A 22,604-nucleotide genomic window follows, 5' to 3' on the forward strand; every position below is an offset into this window, starting at 1 on the left:
CTGACCGGGTCTGGTGACACTGGGGGAAGTTTGGGGTGGGGGAACCTAAAATCATGGAAAACGCTTAGATTGGAGGGATCGGGATGAAACTTGGTGGGGAAAATAATCAGAAGTCTTACATACGTGATTTACATAATTGGAACGGATCCGCTCTATTGGGGGGGGGGGGGTTAATTCTGAAAAATAAGAAAAAATTACGCATTTTTAACTTACGAAGGAGTGTTTGGATCTTTGTGAAACTTCATATTTAGAAGGACCTCGTAACTCAGATCTCTTATTTTAAATCTTAACCGGATCAAGCGTAATTGGGGGGGGGGCAGTTGGGGGGAACGGAAATCTTAGAAAATACTTAAAGCGGTGAGATCAGGATTAAACTGGATGGGAAGAATAGAAACCTGTCTAAGATACGTGACTGACATAACCGGACCGGATCTGCTCTCTTTGATGGAATTGGGGGGGGGGTAATTTTGAAAATTGAGGTATTTGTAACTTACAAAAGGGTTACCAGATTTTAAAGAAATTTGATATTTAGAAGGATCTTGTGCTTTAAAGTTCTAATTTTAAATTCCGACCAGATCCTGTGACATTGGGGGGAGTTGGAGGGGGAAACCGGAATTTTTGGAAAACGTGAAAATTGGGGTATTTTCATCTTACGAATAGATGATCGGATCTTAATGAAATTTGATTTTTAGAAGGAATTCATGTCTCAGAGCTCTTATTTCAAATCTCGACCAGATCTTTTGACATTGGGGGGAGTTGGAGGGGGAAATCTTGGAAAAACACTTGGAATGGAGGAATCGGGATGAAGCTTGGTAGATAGAATAAACAAATGTCCTTGATACGTGATTGACAGAATCGTACTGGATTCGCTCTCTTTGGGGGAGTTGGGGGGAGGGGTTCAGTGATTTGGCGAGTTTGGTGCTTCTGGACGTGCTAGGACGATGAAAATTGGTAGGCGCGTCAGGGAGCTGCACAATTTGACTTGATAAAGTCGTTTTCCCAGATTCGACCATCTGGGGGGCTAAAGGGAGAGGAAAAATTAGAAAAAATTAGGTATTTATAACTTACGAGTGGGTGATCGGATCTTAATGAATTTTGATATTTAGAAGGACATCGTGACTCAGAGCTCTTATTTTAAATCCTGACCGGCATTAAGCTTCTTATTTTCCTTTTTAAATCAATCTATTGATTCATAGAATTTTGTTAGAGCTCATACCATATGATCTCTTGGCTCTTAGCTCTTCTCGCCTCGTCACAAGTGCCATATGAGCTCTTAGCTCTTGTTAAATTACAAAATATTCTTGGATTATTAGTTGATTATACTCCTTGATGATCAGTTTAGATGTCGTTTTTTTTTAGATTTTGTTTCATTTTAACTTACTTCATAATTTTAAATCATTTATTTCTTCAGTCCTAACCTTTTCATTTAAAATATCCTCTTTGATTAATTTTTTTTATAATGCGTTTCAGAATGTTTTGCATTTTTTGTGATGATACTTGACTTCCTAGAATTGTAGAAAAATTTAATTAAATTTAAAAAAAAAACAACAAATTAGTAAAATTAATTGTTTTAATTAATTTATTGTTTTAATTAAATTAAAACAACAAATTAGTAAAATTTAGTAAAAAAAAAAAAACAACAATCAGTCTCAGTTAAACACATAGAGTTTCAACTGTGTCACTTTAAATCTCCTCTCTAATGAGTTTGTTTTCAACACAGGTGTGTGTTTTTAAACTTATTTCTGTTGCTAGTAATTGTGCCTGTTTTAATAGGATTGAATGGAAATTTAGGAATGTCCCTTCATTTTTTGCTTTCAGTTCCAGTTAAACACATGCAGTTTGGACTTTTTCATTTTAAACATTCTCTTGATTAATTTCTGTTTGCAGCATTGGGTTGTGTTGCAGAATGTATCTGCCTTATTTTTGATGGTAAGTGCTTTACTAGGATCGAAGGAAAATTTAGAAATGACCCTTAATTTTTCCAATTCAGTTCCAGTTAGACACATGCAGTTTGGACTTTTTCATTTCAAACATTTTCTTGATTAGCTTCTTTTTGCATCATTGGTATGTGTTTCAGAATGTATCTGCCTTGTTTGTGATGGTAACTGCTTTACAGGATTGAAGGTAGATTTAGAAATGACCCTTCATTTTTCCCATTCAGTTCCAGTTAGACACATGTAGTTTAGACTTTTTTATTTCAAACATTGTCTTGATTAGCTTCTTTTTCCATCATTGGTATGTGTTTCAGAATTTATCTGCCTTGTTTGTGATGGTAACTGCTTTACAGGATTGAAGGGAGATTTAGAAATGACCCTTAATTTTTCCAATTCAGTTCCAGTTAGACACATGCAGTTTGGACTTTTTCATTTCAAACATTTTCTTGATTAGCTTCTTTTTGCATCATTGGTATGTGTTTCAGAATGTATCTGCCTTGTTTGTGATGGTAACTGCTTTACAGGATTGAAGGTAGATTTAGAAATGACCCTTCATTTTTCCCATTCAGTTCCAGTTAGACACATGTAGTTTAGACTTTTTTATTTCAAACATTGTCTTGATTAGCTTCTTTTTCCATCATTGGTATGTGTTTCAGAATGTATCTGCCTTGTTTGTGATGGTAACTGCTTTACAGGATTGAAGGGAGATTTAGAAATGACCCTTCATTTTTCCAATTCAGTTCCGGTTAAACACATGCAGTTTGGACTTTTTCATTTCAAACATTTTCTTGATTAGCTTCTTTTTGCATCATTGGTATGTGTTTCAGAATGTATCTGCCTTGTTTGTGATGGTAACTGCTTTACAGGATTGAAGGGAAATTTAGAAATGACCCTTCGTTTTTCCAATTTAGTTCCGGTTAAACACATACGGTTTGGACTTTTTCATTTCAAACATCTTCTTGATTAGCTTTTTTTGCAGCATTGGAATGTGTTTCAGAATGTATTTGCTTTGTTTGTGATGGTAACTGCTTTACAGGATTGAAGGGAGATTTAGAAATGACCCTTCATTTTTCCCATTCAGTTCCAGTTAGACACATGTAGTTTGGACTTTTTCATTTCAAACATTGTCTTGATTAGCTTCTTTTTCCATCATTGGTATGTGTTTCAGAATGTATCTGCCTTGTTTGTGATGGTAACTGCTTTACAGGATTGAAGGGAGATTTAGAAATGACCCTTCATTTTTCCAGTTCAGTTCCGGTTAAACACATGCAGTTTGGACTTCTTCATTTCAAACATTTTCTTGATTAGCTTCTTTTTGCATCATTGGTATGTGTTTCAGAATGTATCTGCCTTGTTTGTGATGGTAACTGCTTTACAGGATTGAAGGGAAATTTAGAAATGACCCTTCGTTTTTCCAATTTAGTTCCGGTTAAACACATGCGGTTTGGACTTTTTCATTTCAAACATCTTCTTGATTAGCTTTTTTTTGCAGCATTGGAATGTGTTTCAGAATGTTTCTGCCTTGTTTGTGATGGTAACTGCTTTACAGTATTGAAGGGAGATTTAGAAATGACCCTTCATTTTTCGCATTCGGTGTCAGTTAAATACATACAGTTTGGACTTTTTCATTTCAAACATCTCCTTGATTAGCCTCTTTTTGCAGCATAGGTATGTGTTTCAGTATGTATATGCGTCGTTTGTGATGGTAACTGCTTTACAGGATTGAAGGGAAATTTAAAAATGCCCCTTACTTTTTCGCCTTCAGTTTCAGTTAAACAAATGCAGTTTGGACTTTTTCGTTTAAAACATTCTCTTGATTAATTTTTTTTGCAGCATTGGGATGTGTTTCAGAATGTATCTGCCTTGTTTGTGATGGTACCTGCTTTACTAGGATTGAAGGGAAATTTAGAAATGACCCTAGCATCCCGGATGTCAACACAAGCCAATTTAGGAAAAATGGACAATTCTACTGACCAGTGGTCCATGATTAGAGGAAATTTAGCCTTAGTACAGGTTGGTTTTTATAACAAACTCTCACGTGAGCCGTTCTTATAAGATATCTTCTTTTTTAGTTTTATTAACAAACCTTAATTGGCTATAAAATTTCCTTTGTTTAAAATGAAATTTACAAAACATAAGAATTAATAATTCAGAAAACTAGGAAAAATTTTTGTTTGAAAAAAAAAATATTCCAAAAATTCAATTCGAGTTTCAAAAACCTTGTAAAATATGCCAAAGAAACTTTCATTAGTCAAGGGCATTAAAAAAAAAAAAAAAAAAAAATAGTATCCCAGACCAGTTGGCTCATACAAGTATAATTCCAGCAATTTGTCTTCTGTATCCCCTTTCTCGGTAATTGTGATGGGGAGTGGTTCTGATTTCTGGACTCCATTAATTTTTAAGGAACTTGCACCATTACGGGAATTAATACTAGAAAGCCATCTATAATTTGGTACTAGTAGTCTGATTATAGTAGTTCCTATGATATTGGCAGTAGGTGGACTTTCTACTCTTCTACTGGCATTTATGCTCAAATTAGAAAAAAATAAGCTAGCCTACCGGTTAGGGGCTTTTCCGAAATGATGCTTTACACTATTTCCTTTGGTATCTTTGTGTGATTATTTATGTTTTTTTTGTTGAAGGGCTAATCCTTAAGTTCGTTACATCTAACTATTACTGCAGGTGTCCTTTGGGGTTGTCTTACTACATTGTAATATGGCATTGTATTGAGTTAGTAAATTCACTCTTTAATGAGTTTCTGGTCTCGCTATGATTCTTTTTTTCTTTCTTTTCAAATTATTCTAATATATTATTTCGTATCACCATTTTTTGAAATTTCGGTGTCATTCGAAGTGACGATATCAAGTGCGTAGCCCTCCAATTTAGTAAAGTTTAAATTTATTAAATTAAATTTATATTTTATAAATTTAATTTATGAATTTATTTATTTATTAAATTTATTAAAGTGACTTTCAAATACATGGATAGCTAGACTTGCAGTTACATTGAAGTCGTAGTGCATATGACTGCGATCATTTTTGTGTTTAACGGTTTTCTCTTGCATTTTTCTATTTGTTTGAGCTTTGAGATGCTGTTTTAAATCTTGACTTAATTGACTCGGTTTAACGCTTACATCGCAGAATGTTTATATTCTTTACAACGTTATCTTACCTTTCCTGTGAAGAATGGATCCGAAAGCTCCAACTGCCAACTTTGGCTTTCCGTTTATGACATGACATGTACCCACATGTCGTCATGGTGACATGATTGAAACTCACAAGACCTGACAAGGAACCTTATATGACGACATTGTACCCACCGGAATTTTACAGTTTACTACGTTGCCATCAGCTTAAACTACAAGGTAGGGGCTTCTTCAAGGACATCCGAAGATAGGTCTTCTCCAACCAGATAATCAGCAAGTGGAATTGTCTGCCCTAATCAATAGTAAATATACCAGCTGTAGATTCATTCTAGAAAGAATTTCATAATTTTCATGGACTTGATATATTTTCTGGTTTCTCATTTGTAGAAAATTACAATAGGCTTGTGCCTCTTTTTTTGTATTGATTTATATTGTATATAATTATATCGTAAAATTTGGTCCTTGACTGATATAGACAGACCTCTGTGTCTAGGCTTTCAAATTCAGTTAATCAGAAAACTTGGCTCATCAATCATCTGCTATTGTAGGTGGCGATCAGATGTACTTCTAACCAAACCTGAGTGTCTAAATATATGGATTTCTGGCCAGAGACGTGCCTATGCTAAACAGCGTTGACATATATGTTCAGTAAGACTTCTGTTTTTAAACATACGTCTCGTCATGTACATTCTTAGGCCTAGAATTCTAACCAGAAAAACCTCTGAGTGCCACTCGTAAGTGCAGATAGATGGCGTAAGATGGTAACAAATGAAGCTTCATGATTGGTCAAATTTGACACAGATTTCTAGACTCCAGAACTGGATGCTTATCTGTTACTTTTTGCAGCCAAGCACTGACTTTTAAATGTAAACAGGGATTCCTGCATATTGATGACTGGATAAACACGTGTCTTGACATGTAAATTTACTCAGACATGCTTGTGAACGGTTCTTAAAGAAATCTAGCTAGATTTTTATGCGAGCAGCTTGAGCACCAAGTACATACTTAATTATGTTATGAGCACATGTACTTGTGTGAGGACATGTACATGTATAATGAGCACAAGTACATACTTAATTATGTTATGAGCACACGTACTTTTGTGAGGACATGTACCTGTATAATGAGCACAGGTACATAATTAATTCTGTTATGAGCACATGTACTTGTATGAGGGCATGTACATGTATAATGAGCACAAGTACATAATTAATTATGCTATGAGCACATGTACTTGTGTGAGGACATGTACCTGTATAATTAGCACAAGTACATAATTAGTTATGTTATGAGCACATGTACTTGTGTGAGGACATGTACCTGTATAATGACCACAAGTACATAATTAATTATGTTATGAGCACATGTACTTGTGTGAGGGCGTGTACATGTATAATGAGCTCAAGTACATAATTAATTACGTTATGAGCACATGTACTTGTGTGAGGACATGTACCTGTGTAATGAGTACAAGTACCTGTGTAATGAGCACAAGTACATAATTGAGCATTATGTAAACTTTTCGCTTGAGCATTTTCATATTGAATTAGTTAGTCTAGTTTTTATTGAGTTGAATTAGAGTGAACTTTATTTATATTTTTTTCTAGGTACAAGCAATAGTTGTTGGTTTTCTTGCTAGTATAGTAGCTGTTATTATGAGTTTGTCCGGAGAAGACGTGTTTTACTTGAACAAGGCCATTTTGCTTTGTGCTAGTGCAATTGTTACTGCCTCGTTTGCGTCTCTTATTTTAGGTAAGTTCCTCTGAACTTACGACTATTTTAATGGATTACGACATTTTACGTCGTAAAATGGATTACGACCTTGTCGAATTTTTTTTCGCCATCCCCTCCCCTCCTCCTGCAATTTTGGCCTCCAGATCTGTACTGCAGAAGTACAACCTTGTTATTTTTATTACTTCCTTATTTGCTTCTTGTAATGAATGATAAGAAGAAAAAAAACATGAATGAAATACATGAATTTTACCCTCCTGATCCAAGCCAAACTGGAGGACTCTCTTGGAGGCAAAATATAATAAAAAGTATTGCACAGGTTTTTTACGTCTTAGTCACTGAGTTAATATTAGTCCACTCACTCCCATTAGTCACTAATTAAATCCCGTCCATCCTTATGGGGCGTCTTGGGGTTGCTGCTTTTGACAGGGTTTGAATCAGGACTGTATATAACTGTCTGTCTTGTGCCAGAATGAATACAATACATTATGATGGTGGGCCAAGTTTTGAATCCACCATTTCTGTGGTCTTCTCTGTCATCGTTGTCCATCAATCGTTCCTTAGAGTGTGATGGAGGCAAAATGTAAGAAAAAAGTAGTAACTGAAAAAAGTAACCTGTAAAGTAAAAGTAAATGTAAAAGTAAAAAGTAACCTGAGAAAAAAAGTAACCTGTGCAGTCCCTGTGTCTCTGTTTTGAATGCCTCTGAATAGTCACTTTTTGTTACTATTTCTGAATGGAAAAGGCACTAAAGTCACTTCTTGCGCATCTCGTTACAGCCGACCCCTGGATAAGTGAACTTCAGCTGCGAAGATCCATCAGATGATTTATTTATTTTTTTCAAAGGTTTTCTATCTAATTAAACTATGCTTTTACGTTAAAGCTAATTCACAAACAAAAACCGTGGTTTTATTTAGTTTTAATGTTTTCCTTGATATATTTAGTAGGAAAAGGCAACGTCAAATAGATTAAAAATGATCATTTTTAAAGTATTAGCAATCTTATAATTCGATTCTGATGATAAGACTGTGAAAGCGCCTCCATAACAATCTGAACAAGAAGAAAAAGAAATAATGGTAATAATTTTTCGCCTCAGTGAAGAAGAGGAAGACTGTAATTTTCATGGAATATTATTCGCAAATAAACAAATTAAGCCAGTTGAAACAATTGTATTATTGAACGTTACAACTAGTCAAAGAGTTCAATTGGTAGTTTTCTGAGTTATAGAGTTTTAATAAATGCTGAAGTTATAAAATTAAATCGTTGATTAATATCAAGTTAATGACTCTTCAGTTATATACTAATTGATTGAATTGAGTTTCAAATACATTTAAACTTTACAGACATACTGAAAAAATATTGGAAAACAGGTTAAACCAATGGTTGATTTGGTTAACTTCATTCATTCATCGGTTCAACCAATGAATGAATAGTTGAACCAACGATCCACAGTATGTTTCGTTGATAGGTAAAAAGAAAGTCAGTTGCCGATCCTTTTAAGTAAATACTAAATTCGAGCCGAATTATTTGTTTAGTCAGTAGAGTGTTTCTCATGCATACTGAACGTGATCCATATTTACTTTAAAACCGAGTGGCCAGATGGGCCGCATTTGTGCCATTTTGGTGTTTTTTGAGGCGGTTGCGCATTGAATTTTTCAAACCGGCCTTTCCTTAGGGAAAAATCGTTCATTCGGCGCATTTTCACTAGAAGAAGGGAGCTTTCGATGCATTTTCACTATTAGGCGGCGCAACCTAGACCAAGCAACTGGCAACACTGTTCTAGAGAGTCTCTCCAGCGTTTTAATGGCATTGCAACACTAATTGTCAATCAGTATTCAAACTAACAATTTCCCTGATGCTTTTTTAAATTTTAGCATTCGATGAATACTACCAATTAAATACAGAATTGCATTGAGACTCAATTATCTACTTTAGAGAAGACGAGATTACGATTAAAAGGTTAAAAAAAAATATGAATGGACACTTGGCTAGTTTTAGGTTTTGAGATATTTTTTTTTGTTTTTAAAAGGTTTTTTTTTGTCATGAAATTTGACAAATGATGCGGAAACAGTCCGATCGAAAGTATCTCTTAGGATCTTATATTTCATTTACAAGACCAAATCACTTCTAGACTTTGTAATACTCTAAAACATGCGTTTTTCAGGTATTATTATGGTAGCCGTGATATTATTTTCTCATAAATACAACATTAATCCCGATAACGTGGCGACGCCTATTGCTGCCAGTCTGGGCGATTTGACAACGTTGGCATTACTGTCGGGAATAGCCACCCTTCTTTATAATTCTCTTGGTAAGTCCTCTTCTCTATATGATCATTGATATTCAAATCTATAATGAACTTTAAATTTAACTGTAAATTCAGTGAGTCGGAGATTAGCGACTGTCAGTCGCTGGCCTTGGTAATACAGATGAAGTCGCACTGGCATGTGACTAAAAAAATCTCTTAATTGGGAGGAAAGTAGAAGAGACAGAAATGTTCACTATTATTTTGCTAGAGTATTATTTTAAAAAAGGTAAATCGTTCTGATATAGAGCTAAAAAAAATGTTAGGGAAGTTTTTAATCATAAGTATTCTTTGTTTTGTACCCTCCCCCTTTCGTACCCTCCCGTTACTTTTAGTGCTCATATCTTATCATAATTTCACCTTTAATCGACAGTAATCCAAGGCGTACTTTCTTTTATTCACCAGTTCAATTACTAACTTCCTCATTATCATTTATCCTTCTTGATGTATTCTTTTTACTTGGAAAGGGCTACCGTTTCCAATTTCAAAATGTGTGTGATGTGGAACAATTTAGTTTCTAGTTCGCGTCAAGGTGGTGGTAAATCAAGATTGAGTAAGGTGGAGCAAACCCCCTTGGCTCTGTCAGGTAATGAGGCAATTTTGGAAATTTAATGGTTTGGTGGTGATGTGACCCGTATCATTGGATGGGTTTCCTGCCCAAAGGACCTTTCAGATTACAGGCATAAAGAAGAAAAAAAACCCTAGATTATGCTATTTTGTGACGCATAAAATTTTACATTTTTAATGAAACCTACTTACTCTATCCAATTTCTATATTAACGATAGGTATTAAAAAAAAAAAGAAACTAAAGCATAGTGTCTTTTAGAGATCAACAGCCCCCTGACTCTGATTGCATAATAGAGAAATACTCGCTTCGGGCTTCAGTGTCGTTTCTAGACAAAACGTTTGGGGGGGGGGGGGGAGCAAGAGATTTTACCGACTGGCTGGTCATTTTTACCGACTGTTTTTTGTCAATAATTAGCATAATGCCCGTATCGAATACAGTACGTAAAATCACTGCACGAGTCGGTATCACCGCTGGATTTGCCAACCGAGATATAGATTTCGGTACATATCATGTCACTATTTTAATGCTGTTTATTTAACCAAATGGAAAAGTGTGGCATCATCTGTAAAATATCGGCAGGAGTCGGTAAAACTGCTGTGTTTACCGACCAAGTTCGAAATTTCTGTAGATAACATGTCGGTATTTTCGTGGTCTTTATTGAACCGAACAAAGAATTTTAGTGACTTATTTTTTTTTACCCAGTGACCAAAAACATTGGTCACATGTGCCCTTAAATTGAATTCGAACTTCAGCTAAAAGTTTTGGATCATGGTACACATCAAAGTAACAGCCCTACTTGTGATATGTTTTTTAAAACTTTAAAACTTTCTTTGGCTGCAACTTCGCCACTTAACCTGCTCCAGTTCTCTGCTACTCGCCTTGCAAATTAGTACTTTCCTATATCCTTCCGAAATTCTGGCGATAAGTTTTATATGCCTATTGCCTGGCCCCTGTGTTTGGTTAGATGTAAGAACGTACATTGTAACACTGTTTCACTGAGAGCCAGCGCTAATGTCAAACCCATCAATCGATATAACTCGATTGACGACTTGACATAACTCAGGTTGATATAACTCAACACAAACTGAGCTTAACCAGCATTTTCATTGTGATAGTGTTTCTCAAAATGTACGCACTCTTTGTGATAGCCAAAGAGTGCGTATATTTTCAGTTTCAATAACAGATATCTAACTTGTTTTCGCCTTTCTAATATAATTCTATCGATATTTAGAGGCTTTCAACTTAGCAAATAAAATAAATTTGGTTTGAAGGAACTTTCTATTGTATTTGTGATATTGTTTCCACAATTTTTCTTTAAAAAAAAGTATAAAGCTCGGAAGGTTCCTAATTTGAATATTCATTTCAAAAAATTTCGTCCGAAGGTTTTCGTCTCAGGCAACCTATGTTGCCTGAGCAACGTGAAGTGTTGCGGCAACCTTTGTCCGGCTTCGCCGAATAAAGTGTTGCAAGAGCAACACTTTGGTTTTGTTTCTTTGCTATCTGTTGAACGCTGAAGTTGTCAGCCTATGGAAGCTTTTAAAACGTTACGATCAAAGAAGAACGCGATCAGTAATCACATGATCAAAGGCTATTCTTCAGCGTTGAAAAAACAACAATAACAAAAGAATATCGAAAGAAGGGACTAAATTGACTTTGCAGCCAGTTGAACTTTATCCTTTTCAATCGTAGACATCGTGACGGTTGAAAGCTTAGAACAATATCTTATATAATCCAGTTGGTATTATAAAGCTATCTGTAGCTTTTCAGGATCAAAATACCATGAATGACACTATTAATTATGAAGAAACTACTATGACATATTTTTTTATCAGCTCATCACGAGCTATCGATAATACCGAGAGAAAGGGGCTAAATGGACTTTGCAGACAGTTGAACGTTATCCTTATCAATCGTAGACATCGTGACGGATGAAAACTTGGAACAGTATCTTATATGATCTAGTTGGTATTGTCAAGCCATCCGTAACTTTTCAGGATCAAAATACCATAGATGACACTCTATTAATTATGACGAAACTGCCTCATTATTTTACGTTATCGTTTGTACCCGTTGCGTAAACGCTTAATTCTGGGTTACAGTGAGTATGGGTAGGCTTTGCCAACTAGCCAAAGTTACACCCCTCATCACTAAAGACGATTGTAGCCTAGCAAACGATTATTATTTACAAGTCTTCTACATCTCTTACCACTGGAACCAACTCGGTCTTACCATCAAATACACTGGAAACAAATAATAGGTACACCAAATAGCAAAATTTGCAAGCCCCTCACTGCCGAAGATGATTATGAGCTAACAGCCGACCTTTCCTTACAAGTCCCCTACATGTCTCACAATTGGTATTGGCCTATTTTTGGTTTCAGTGTGTACCCTACTACTGAAGTTGTCAACCCCTTGAAACTTTCAAACTAGTATATCTCATGAAGGAATTTTTGTACCAAAAAATGGATGACATATACTTTAATCAGCTCATCAAGAGCTATAGATTGCCGTCGAAAAAAAAATTCTATCGGTCTTAGTTCAAAAGTTGTTTTTTTTTTTTGCCGTAGGCCAACTTTCTAACGTCACCACTTAGAAAGGAGCAAAGGATAAGCTCCAATTTCTTTAGCAGTGACAGAACTTTTAAAGTTTAAGAGGTATAAGATTTCTCTACCTCAATCCCAAGTCCGAAAAAACAAGTGATAAACCCAGCCGAAACCCAGCCGAATTTTCGGACCCGTGGGAAAATGCCGGTTTTTTGCTTCTATAAATTTTTCTATCTATCACTCAAAGAAGATATATTGGCTGTGGGGCCGGGTAACTGCCGCCTATATTTAACACTTATAGATTTTAGTCCATCTTCAATTAGAAAGTGGTGCCTGACTGCTTGCCTGCTAGAATGGAGCTTTCCACTCGAAAGCAGAAACATGGTTTGATGAAACGAAAGCTTGGATGGACAACTTCAGATACTCTTCTCTGACATAGGCTACATAACTCCACTTCACTTCGCAGACCATAGGCTCTGGCTCGTGGACAAAGAAAAACCATCCTTTTTGGCCCCAGGCAAGAGTTCTGTGGAGCTTTCCAAAATGTAATGAATTATCAATCCGGCCTGAGGTCCACACTTTTCGTAAAAACCGCACAGGTTAGACCCTACCAGTTTCCAGGAATAAGCCGACATCGGCGGCTTAGGAAAAAAAAAGGATAAAACCAAAGTGTAGCTCTCGCAACACAATCAGGGGGATTGTATTTTCTATATATATAATATTGTGCTAAGCTTACTCCCCCTACACCGTGGGGAATTTACAAATTCTACATCGAAATTTCTCTTATTGGTAGAAACTAGGAATATTCTACCTTGTAGAAACTATATTACAAAATATAGGCAGGATATGTGGTGTAGAATGTCTTGTGGTATTATATTTTTACATTTTATTTTAATTCTTTTTTTGATTTTCTGGGGATTGAGTTATCATAGCAGAGTAACATAAAGTTTAACATTGTGGCTTATGGGATTGTATCAACGCCAAGGGTAAACTTAGTAGACATTCCGAAGTTCATTCCGAAAAAAACTAATATCTCAAAATTTTATTCGATATTTAGGGGTTAGAGGAGGACCGTATAGCAGAATATGAACACAGAGGGAGGCTGATTGTCATCCAGTAGCTTATGGTCTTTAAAATGGATAAAGGAACTTTCAATTATTATCAATCGAAATATCCACCTCCCAAGTTTTTAAAATTGATTCTTTCATTTGAAGTGGGTGGGAAAAAGAAGTTTTTGGGCTGCATTTCAACGGAAGTTAATTTATTTTTTTATTTTTTCTGTGTCGGGGTTCTCTTAGCCCAAAGTTTCATATAAGTTTCAGACAAATTGCAAAAAATTCGGTGTGTTTTGTTTACCTCCTTTGTTAGAGGAGGGACCAATTTCAAATGGAACAAACATTTGAATATTTTTTGTAAATTAGTCCCCTTGGCCCAAGGACTTGTGACTGTAAGTTTCAAATTGATCAGGAAAAAGTTTTTGTGGTCTATTTCTGAGCCCCTAACCCCTCTCACAGCAAAATGCTAACATTTTCACGCCACTGAACTTCAAGATCAAACATGCCTCCCCCCCTGCTCCTTTTTTCCACTATGAAATGTATCTGTAAATAATTGGTAGTTTGCATAATTTGCGGCCCTTATCCTAGGGGGTCTGGGGGTTACTTTGAATATGTTATGTTGGATGCAAATTATTGATATTTTCGAGTATTCTGAACAAAATAGGGACTTTATAATGTTTGTCAGATATACGAAGGTGTTGTAAAAGGACCAGATATCAACAAAGGTTGTAGGGTAGGGGCTGGTTACTATCTAATCACTTTTGACTTTTAAAAAGGGCACTAGAATTCTCGATTCTCCGAAGTTTCTACGACCACAATGGGGGTTCAGGAGGGGGCAGCACCCTTCTTATACTTAGTAAATTATGCTTATTTTAGTGTTTAATGTCGCTCTTTACTTTCATAATAAAGGCGTGGACCTGAAATATTCTGGGAAATCAAGAGGGATTATATACCAATTTTTTCTTCCCCTTGCCCTTGGCCTAATTCTATATATTTCTGAAGATTCAAAGAGATTTACGATATTTTGGAGTTAAAATGCACTGTTTCTGCCTCCTTTCCCGCGCCTACAAAATGATCCGCCACACCTTCATAATAGCTGATGCGTACATACACATTGTGCAATTACGCATTGCATATAATTTTATGAAAATTAAGCAAATTAGTTAAATGAAGCTTTAAAATAAATGTCTGAAATATTTTTCTGCAATAAGAAGGGAGGTATAAGCATGCAATACCCTTATTCAGGCCTTATCTAAATAAACGGAAATGATAATCTAATTCCTTCCCTCTCCTTAACCCACCGCACTTTTAAGACACTGACTCTATATATTCTGTGAGCCAAATAGAATGGGTCAATCAATTGTGCTTGCTGAAGAGCTGGCGATAAATATCAGTGCTACTGAATATTGTGCATAACCTCTTTTACATTACTGAAGCCGGCATCTTTTAACTACTTATTTATAGTTTAGAATTCACTCTTCTAGGTCGGCAACCATGGCTTGCCCCATCTATAATTGGTGCCTACCTTTTAGTGATTCCTGTTTTTGTCTGGGCTGCAAGAGGTCATTGCACAACCAAAGAAGTTTTAACTACTGGCTGGGTTCCTGTCTTGTCTGCCATGGTTATTAGCAGGTAGCTCTTGGTTTTTCACAAAAGTCCCATGTCAATTGGTCCAGTACTACTACTACTATTAATAACCCACCGCAGCACTAATCCGCCTGAGGCCAACACATCTATGCACGCTCCTCCTCCAACTCAATCTATTCAAAGCCTCCACTTTTACACCCTCCCAGGAAGTTCGCATTTCCTTTAATTTTTATTTATGACACCCTCCCACCCCTGACGAGGATGACCTGCTCTCCGTTTAGCCCTAGAAGGTTGACCGGAAAGGACGATCTTCGGTAATCTGTCATCCTTTATCCGCAGAATGTGGCCTAGCTGTCTTAATAGCGTATGGACGTAATACAAATCCTTCATTTTTGGGAAGAATCATATAAAACAATTTGTCTGGGGGACTGGGTCCCAAGCAATGGCACCCGAAAAAGGCTCGAAATAACGTTTTTTTTTTCGATGGGCTTGAAATTAAAATCCTAATTTCCTAGACTAAGGAGACACTAATGCAAACGAAAAAATGGGAAAAAATGTTGGTTCTCTGCTAAAACAGAGCCAAAAAAGTTTATTGTTTCTGAACTGCTGATACTTACAAGCGCAAGTACCTAGGTCGATCGAATTTTAATTTTCTAAAAACAACATTATTTTGGCAACGGACCTTGAATGTCGGGGCCTTTAAAAGGGTCGATTTTTTTTCCTTCTGCTTGAAACTTTATATTTTTTACTCTTTAGATCATAGGGAATCTAGTAAACGAAAAATATTGAAGAGAAAATTCGGTTCCCCTGTTAATGGCGCCCGAAAAAGGGACATTATGTTTTGTCAGTTAGGATACAGGCCCTCAAATGGTCCAAATTTTTCCTGGTTGATTTGAAAATTTCAAAAATCGTTGCTTGGAGTATATTTTCTTTGGAGGGAGAAGGGTGCTAGGAGCCCTGGAAATCAGCCAAAACATTTGATGTTCCTGATTTGTGTGAAAGTAAAAGCCTAAAGTAAAAAACAGGTTGGGGCAAGGTACCCACAAAATTGGGACTCAGAAAGAGTAAAAAACGTTACTTTCTCTGTTCAGCTCAAAACTTCCATTCTCAAGCCCTTGGGCCAAAAAAGACTCCATTGCACAAGAGAAAAAAAAAAAAAAAATAGTATTACCGAAAAAGGCCTAAAGAATTGTCTTTTAGAACATCCTGAAACTGAAATCCGTAAGCTTCTGGTCAAAACGAAGTTCAATTGTGGGGGGGGGGGGTAATGACCCTGTAAAACTGGGCAAAATACATTTCTTTTATTGGCAGATTGAAATTTAAAACCATAAGTTTCCCGGTCGAGTGAACCAGAATGTCCAAGGAAAATTTAGTTTGGATTCACGGTTCACCTGTTGAAAAATGGCCAAATATATGAAGGGCCGGGGATAAACAAGAGCATGGGAGGGGTGTCAGTTGCCCTTTAATTACTTTCCAATCCTCTTGAAAAGCTATAAGAACTTCCAATGTCCAAATTTCTACGACCACCCTTTCCATATTACGTGCCCAGAAGATAATTCATGGAAGGTGCCTTGCTCTTTAGTAATTCAGGTCTAGTGCGCTGAAATAGAAGATTTGCTTCATAGTTTTATAAAGCCAGCCCTTAAAAGAGATGTAAGATTAATTTCAAGCTGTGAATGTAGAACTGTAACCAGAAATGTTTTTCAAGGATATAGTGTGGGAACCAGGCGTACTAGTAGATTTGATTGAGGAGGGTATATAAAATAATGAAAATGGTAATTTATGCAAAATATTTCAGTGAAATCCAAACTAATCCTGAGGTTTTTGGGAAAGAAGGACAGGGCCCCCTGCTACCGCTGTTTCTTGTAATTAATGAAAAAAAAATGAAGGAATTGATTTTGAAAAAAATGTTTGAGTTTGATATTGAAATATCCACTCTGTTACTATGGGGAGGGGTACTTAATGGATAAAAAAGTAGTAATGTGCGTAAAGTGGTAAAGTGCGTACATGTATGCTTTTTTTTTTTTTTTTTACACAGACCAATAGTAGAAAAGAAATATAATATATTGGTATTTTTGGTATTATAAATGCTGTAGTACCGTCTATTTCATATTGTGAATAAACGAAAACTCATCAAGTTAAATCACTAAAAAATTATTGTTATGCGCTCTCCATTCTGTCGAAATATTGGTCATATTCAGCAATGATTGTATGTAATATACACAATAATGAATTACTCTCATTATACCTTAAATACCAGAAAAATATAACAATTGTTCACCAGAAAGTTTCATTGTTCTTGCTTAATTAATCAAAGTTCCATATTAATTTATATTGTCTTTTTCTCTATTGTAATTCTTTTTCTGTATTGACAGCTTGGAAGGTTCTTAAAAAACTTGGGTTAAGCCTGTTTGAAAAATTCGCTGCAGCAACTTTAATCAAAAAGAGTTCTTTAAGATTTTTGTCTAGCTTAGCAGGGCTTAGTTTGGGTTGATCTGGAGGTTCATACTACTATCATTAAAAAAAAAGCTTTGCTAGCAATCGAAATTGGACTGAAAGGTTTGAATGTAGGCTAGTTTAACAAAAAGCTATAAAAATAGTCTGTTATAAAATTAGTTGCAAAATTAGTTTCAACAATTTTTCTGCCATCATCGTATCATCTGGTGGTCTAACTTACTGCAATATGCTTCGGCTCACTATTAGCCCAGTATCATCGTAGTAACAATCCCGACCGAGACCATAATCAGCATGTAAGAGGTTTTAATCAGTTGTAGTTTGTAGTGGGGTGGATCCAACTGATCAAGGATGAGTTCTCAGAGGTCCTTAGCCTCCATACCATAGCTGGCTGTGCTTGCAGATTCACACCACTGACCCCCACCTCAAACCAGGACTTGGACATTGGCGATAGCAGGATTTGAACCCGCGTCTCGAGCGACAAAGGATTGCTAGTTAAGTGAACTTAATCTATACACTTGGCGTCGGTAGCTTTAATCTATATTTAAAACTAAAATGAATTTATTTACACTTTCAGTGCTGGTGGCGTCATTCTTGACCATACAGTGAAAACTTACAACGGTATTGCTGTGTTTCAACCAGTTATTAATGGTGTTGGTGGTAACCTAGTGGCAGTTCAGGCATCTAGACTATCAACTTGGCTCCATAGAAATGGCTCTCTCGGTCGGTTGCCATTAAATGCAGGGACTATTTGTGTCAATCCTATTTCTGCGTTCTGTAAGGTATTTGATAGATTTCAAATTTTATATTAGTTTTTCTATGATATGAAGCGAACAAAATTATTTTTACAGATATTGAATGAAGTGGGATAGTTGTTGCCGTGAGCCTGTGGAGCTTACGGTTAAACAGATTCCTCGTAACATATGAATTACAGATGCCAGTTGTGGCGAGAAAAGCGGCTGGTGCTATTGCAAGTACCTCTTAAGTAGGGATTGTTGATTGTTTTGAGCCAATTGTCCTGATTAAGGGAATGGTTTGCACCTTTCAGCTAGAAAAAATAAATAGTTGTCGGATTTTCGTTTTATGTCATGCATTGTATTCTTTCATAGCAAAAGCTTGATTCTAGATATATAGCGTGACTCAAATTTTCGCAAAATTTGGCTTCTTCTATCTACTGTTTGCGTAGATATTTGGTGATACTGTTTTATCGATTTGTATCAAATTGAGCAGCCCAATTTTTCTATTGCTTATAACTCTGCTTCGGACTAAAAACCCGGTCCCATAATTTCTGGTATAAGTATTCTCTAGTGCAAGAAGATTTTCGGTTCTTTATATTGGAGGTAAGGTAGGACGTATATCCTGAGTGTAATTTCTGCACGGTTTTCCTCTGAAAATATTTGCCCTTCCTTCAACAATATACAAAAAGGCCTATATGGGGATTTTTATTAGCATTTAAATTTGTGAATTTGTGTTTTCCGTCGTGAAACCAAAATATCATTCAAAGAAGGGAATTGACAAGTGGCAGTTTGTAATGTTACAACTAATGTTACAAATATGTCGCAATGCTAAAGCCACCTAGTGCTGACATAGCGGTAAGAGCAACCTAACCACGCCCCGCTCGAAGATCCTGGTTTTCCAACTCCCGAGGAATCCAAGAAAGATTTCTCGGCCGTTCTTATAGTTTCATCCCAGTATGTCCGTAATAAGACGGAACCACAGATATATGCCTGTAGGACTGTGACATGTCCGTTAGACATTGTCAAGCCCGTAACCCACTCAAACTAGTTCAAATGAACAGAATTACGGAGCCTCACCACCAAGTCATTTTCCTAAAATAACCCTCAAACTATTTTGTCAGAAATATTTGTGGTATACCTTTCTCTTTTCACGTTGGCCCCGTGCATGTTTACCATATATACCATATTTAGGTTCATACACGTATCTAGCAGTGCAACTGTATCTAGCAGTGCATAAATATGTGTTATACCTTCCTCTTTTCACGTTGATCCCGTGCTTGTGTACCATGTATACCATACTTAGGTTCATGCATCACTATTGCGTTGAATACTATAAGTTTTGGCCTTGCACTGCTAAGTTGAGTGAAGACATAATGGACTTTTGCTGCAATTTTAACATCTTAACATAGTTTAGCTTTATATTTGTGGGCGAAAGATGGCTCTTCATGGTGAAAATGATATCGAACTATGCAGCTTTTTCCACTCTTATTTTTGAGCATCAGAACCATTCCTATTGAAGCCGTCGCTGTGCCAAAAACTGGCTTAATAAAGTTGCGCTTCCTTTCTACTGTTTTGGCGCCATCTATCTGGACTACGCTAAGTGCATTTCACTCACTGCGAGAGGTCACGGATGGTGCGTCGTCCACCAATGGAAACAAACCGACACGAAGGAAACGTGGATACCAGGCAGGGAAAAATTAAAGAAGAAAGCGTACGGTGTATGCTGTTTGGTACTAGTGACAAATCGTGACAATTTTCCTTTGCCAAAACAAGCGTTTTAGCGAAACCTGGTGAAAATCAAGATATCCAGAACACCTAAAATACCGATTCTGAAGAGGTTTGACCAAACCCCCTTGTGCCCCATCCAGGACAGCCCGCCTGTTCTTAAGCCGATAGTGTCCCATAGGCCCACCATGCCTAATTTCCTCTTGGCTAATTGTCGATCCCTTTTTAACAAGATGGGAGACTTCGAAGTCCTGCTCCGTAGTAGCAACATAGCTTTGGCTACTGTGACGGAAATTTGGAACCTCGATGAGACTACAGGACGGATTGCTGGATACAACTCATTTCGAAGTACTCGAAATAGTCGTGGTGACAACAGGCTCGTAGATTGTGTAGGAATCTATGTGAGGAAAGACATTTCGTGCCGACAACTCCTACCTGAACTCACAAATCCAGATCATGAGGCTATATGGGTAATGTGGAAAATCGCAGGCTTGTCTCGTCGTTTTTCATGCGTGGTAATAATGGTATCTGTATATTACTCGGAAAGCGCACGAAACAGGTGTGACCTAGTTTTCTACCTCCAAACAACGATTGATGCACATAGAAGCCAATATAGCAGTCCTCCTTTTATAATTGCTGGTGATTTTAACCAGACAAAGAATGTCTGGCTAGCCTGGAGTCTTTCTCTTAATCAGATTGTGAAAATTCCCACTTACTCGTCTGGTAGTACCCTCGATCTAATTCTTACAAACACTGAGGACCTATACCAACCCCCGACATCGCTTGGACCAGTCGGCTTGTCTGATCACTATGCCCTATTTCTTAAAGTCAAGAGTTCTGTGAGAAAACCCAAGCTTTCACTGATCACTACTAGACCAATCACTGACTCTGCAATCCGTGAATATGGCCGCTGGATTGCCGAATATGACTTCCCATAGGGTTCGACGGACGTTTCTCTTGAGCAGAGGGTGTGTGCTTTCAGTGAAAAATTGTACTCCAAGTACCTCGAGGTATTTCCAACAAAGACTGTTAAAAGTGAATACGACGAGCCATGGACTACGCCCACTATTAAGGCCCTGATCCGTGAATACAGCCGCCTTTACTCGAGCGGCAAGGGAAATCAAGGAGCGACCAAAATAAACCTAATAGTTAATATGATCAGAAATACAAAACGCAAGTGTAGCATGGTCGTGAAAAAGTTGACCCCCTGCTCAACACTGAACCTGCAAAGTGGCATCGCTCGTTCGAAGCGATGAGTGGAAACGCTTCGAAAACCAGTGTCAAGATATCTTACGATAATGTGTGAATACTGGGGTCTAGTGACGTTAATGCATTTCTCACCTCCATTTGTACCATTTCTTCAGCCGTGCCCCCCCCCCCCCAGGAGAAAGCCTCACTTCTTGTTGATTGCCCCAATGAAGGCACAATAGTGCTCAGTGAATTTGAGGTGTGTAGTGAAATCACGAAAGTAAAGACAAACATCTCTTCTTTCCTAGGCGATATCCCTGCAAAGCTCATACGTGAATTTGCTTTGTTCTTAGCCCTGCCACTCTCGGTTCTTATAAACCAGTGCCTTGCATCTGGGACCTTCCCTAGATCGTGGAAAAAGGCCACAAATATTTACAAATATTTTCTTTTCTAGTTAACAGCATTGAAATGAAAATAAAAATTACACTATTCAAATTTTACTCATTCAGTTTTATTTATTATAAAAACGATTTTTACTTTTTCGATTTTATTTATTTAAGTAGAATTAAACCTTTAGCCTCCTTATAGTACATTAAACGCTAAATGCATATTAAATGCGTTCAGTATCTTGTGGCAACTAAATGTTTCTCCTTGTACTATGAAATATTACATACAGATGCCTACTGGTACAGAAATTTTAGCCCACTACGCCACTGCAGATATGGGCGGTTCTAAGAGATAACAAGCTGAATTTTGTTCGATGAAATCAGGTTCCAACCTGGGTTTTTAGCCTTTTAGTAAAATGGGTTCTGACTATAATTGATATATGAAAATACAAGTAAATTATAAACGAGTAAATGACTAAATATAAACTTGGGTTCAATATAAAGATGCTACCAAGCTTTGTCTATGTAATCAGGCTACAGATAGCACTACAAATATTGCAATAGAAAATTTAAGTTACTCAGCCTGGTTGACAGTGAAAATGGGCTTCTTTAGCCTCCCCCTCACAATACCATCGTCTGTACCAAATTCTAACTATGTTATTATTGATGTGTAAATCTATTCACTCCAATATCCGCTAAGCATTACGTAACTTTCAGATCCTATAAATTTATTTGACGGATTTTGTTACCAAGAAGTGAAATTGGCAAAAGTTAAATTGGGATTATTAGTTTATTTGGACAAAACAACGTTTTATCAATTTATGGTATTTGATCTGCCAATATTGCTTTGTAATCGCACGTTTGTGCATCATAATTCTAGACTCTTTTAAACAGTGAATAATTCAATAGTTTTCTGGAATTGTTTTATGGTAGATGGAATTAAAGTTGTGTAAATACTTGAAGGCTATTTTTATCTCTGCAAATTATTATTCATAATTCAGTCGTCTAGCGACTTTCATCATATGCATGTAGTTGTCCACGCTAAGTGGTTGAGTTACGTTAAGCATAATCATTCGCGCTTAAACTCGTTCTTTCACATCAAGCTTACGGAAAAAACCATAAACCCATCGTAGTCATAAAATAAGAAAAAGGCTATTTTCAGGTATAATTGCAGACTTCAATTTTAAATTTAGTAAATAGTATCACAAACCGCCTTTAGTTACTTTCATCCTACGTAAGTAGTTGTC

The 22,604-nt window shown here is 36.7% G+C and overlaps 1 protein-coding gene across 3 annotated transcripts in view; it reads left to right on the plus strand.

Annotated features, from left to right (window-relative positions):
- LOC136040945 (solute carrier family 41 member 1-like) overlaps positions 1-22,604 on the plus strand; it is a 48,694-nt gene that overhangs the window by 20,247 nt on the left and 5,843 nt on the right. For all 3 annotated transcript variants that reach the window (XM_065725387.1, XM_065725388.1, XM_065725386.1), the window contains 5 exons: positions 3,768-3,947; positions 6,687-6,831; positions 8,973-9,119; positions 14,765-14,912; positions 17,899-18,103. In XM_065725387.1, the coding sequence (XP_065581459.1) occupies positions 3,768-3,947; positions 6,687-6,831; positions 8,973-9,119; positions 14,765-14,912; positions 17,899-18,103 (825 nt within the window). The remainder of the gene's footprint in view (positions 1-3,767; positions 3,948-6,686; positions 6,832-8,972; positions 9,120-14,764; positions 14,913-17,898; positions 18,104-22,604) is intronic.

Source organism: Artemia franciscana, chromosome 21, assembly GCF_032884065.1.
Source record: "Artemia franciscana chromosome 21, ASM3288406v1, whole genome shotgun sequence".
Taxonomy (NCBI): domain Eukaryota; kingdom Metazoa; phylum Arthropoda; class Branchiopoda; order Anostraca; family Artemiidae; genus Artemia; species Artemia franciscana.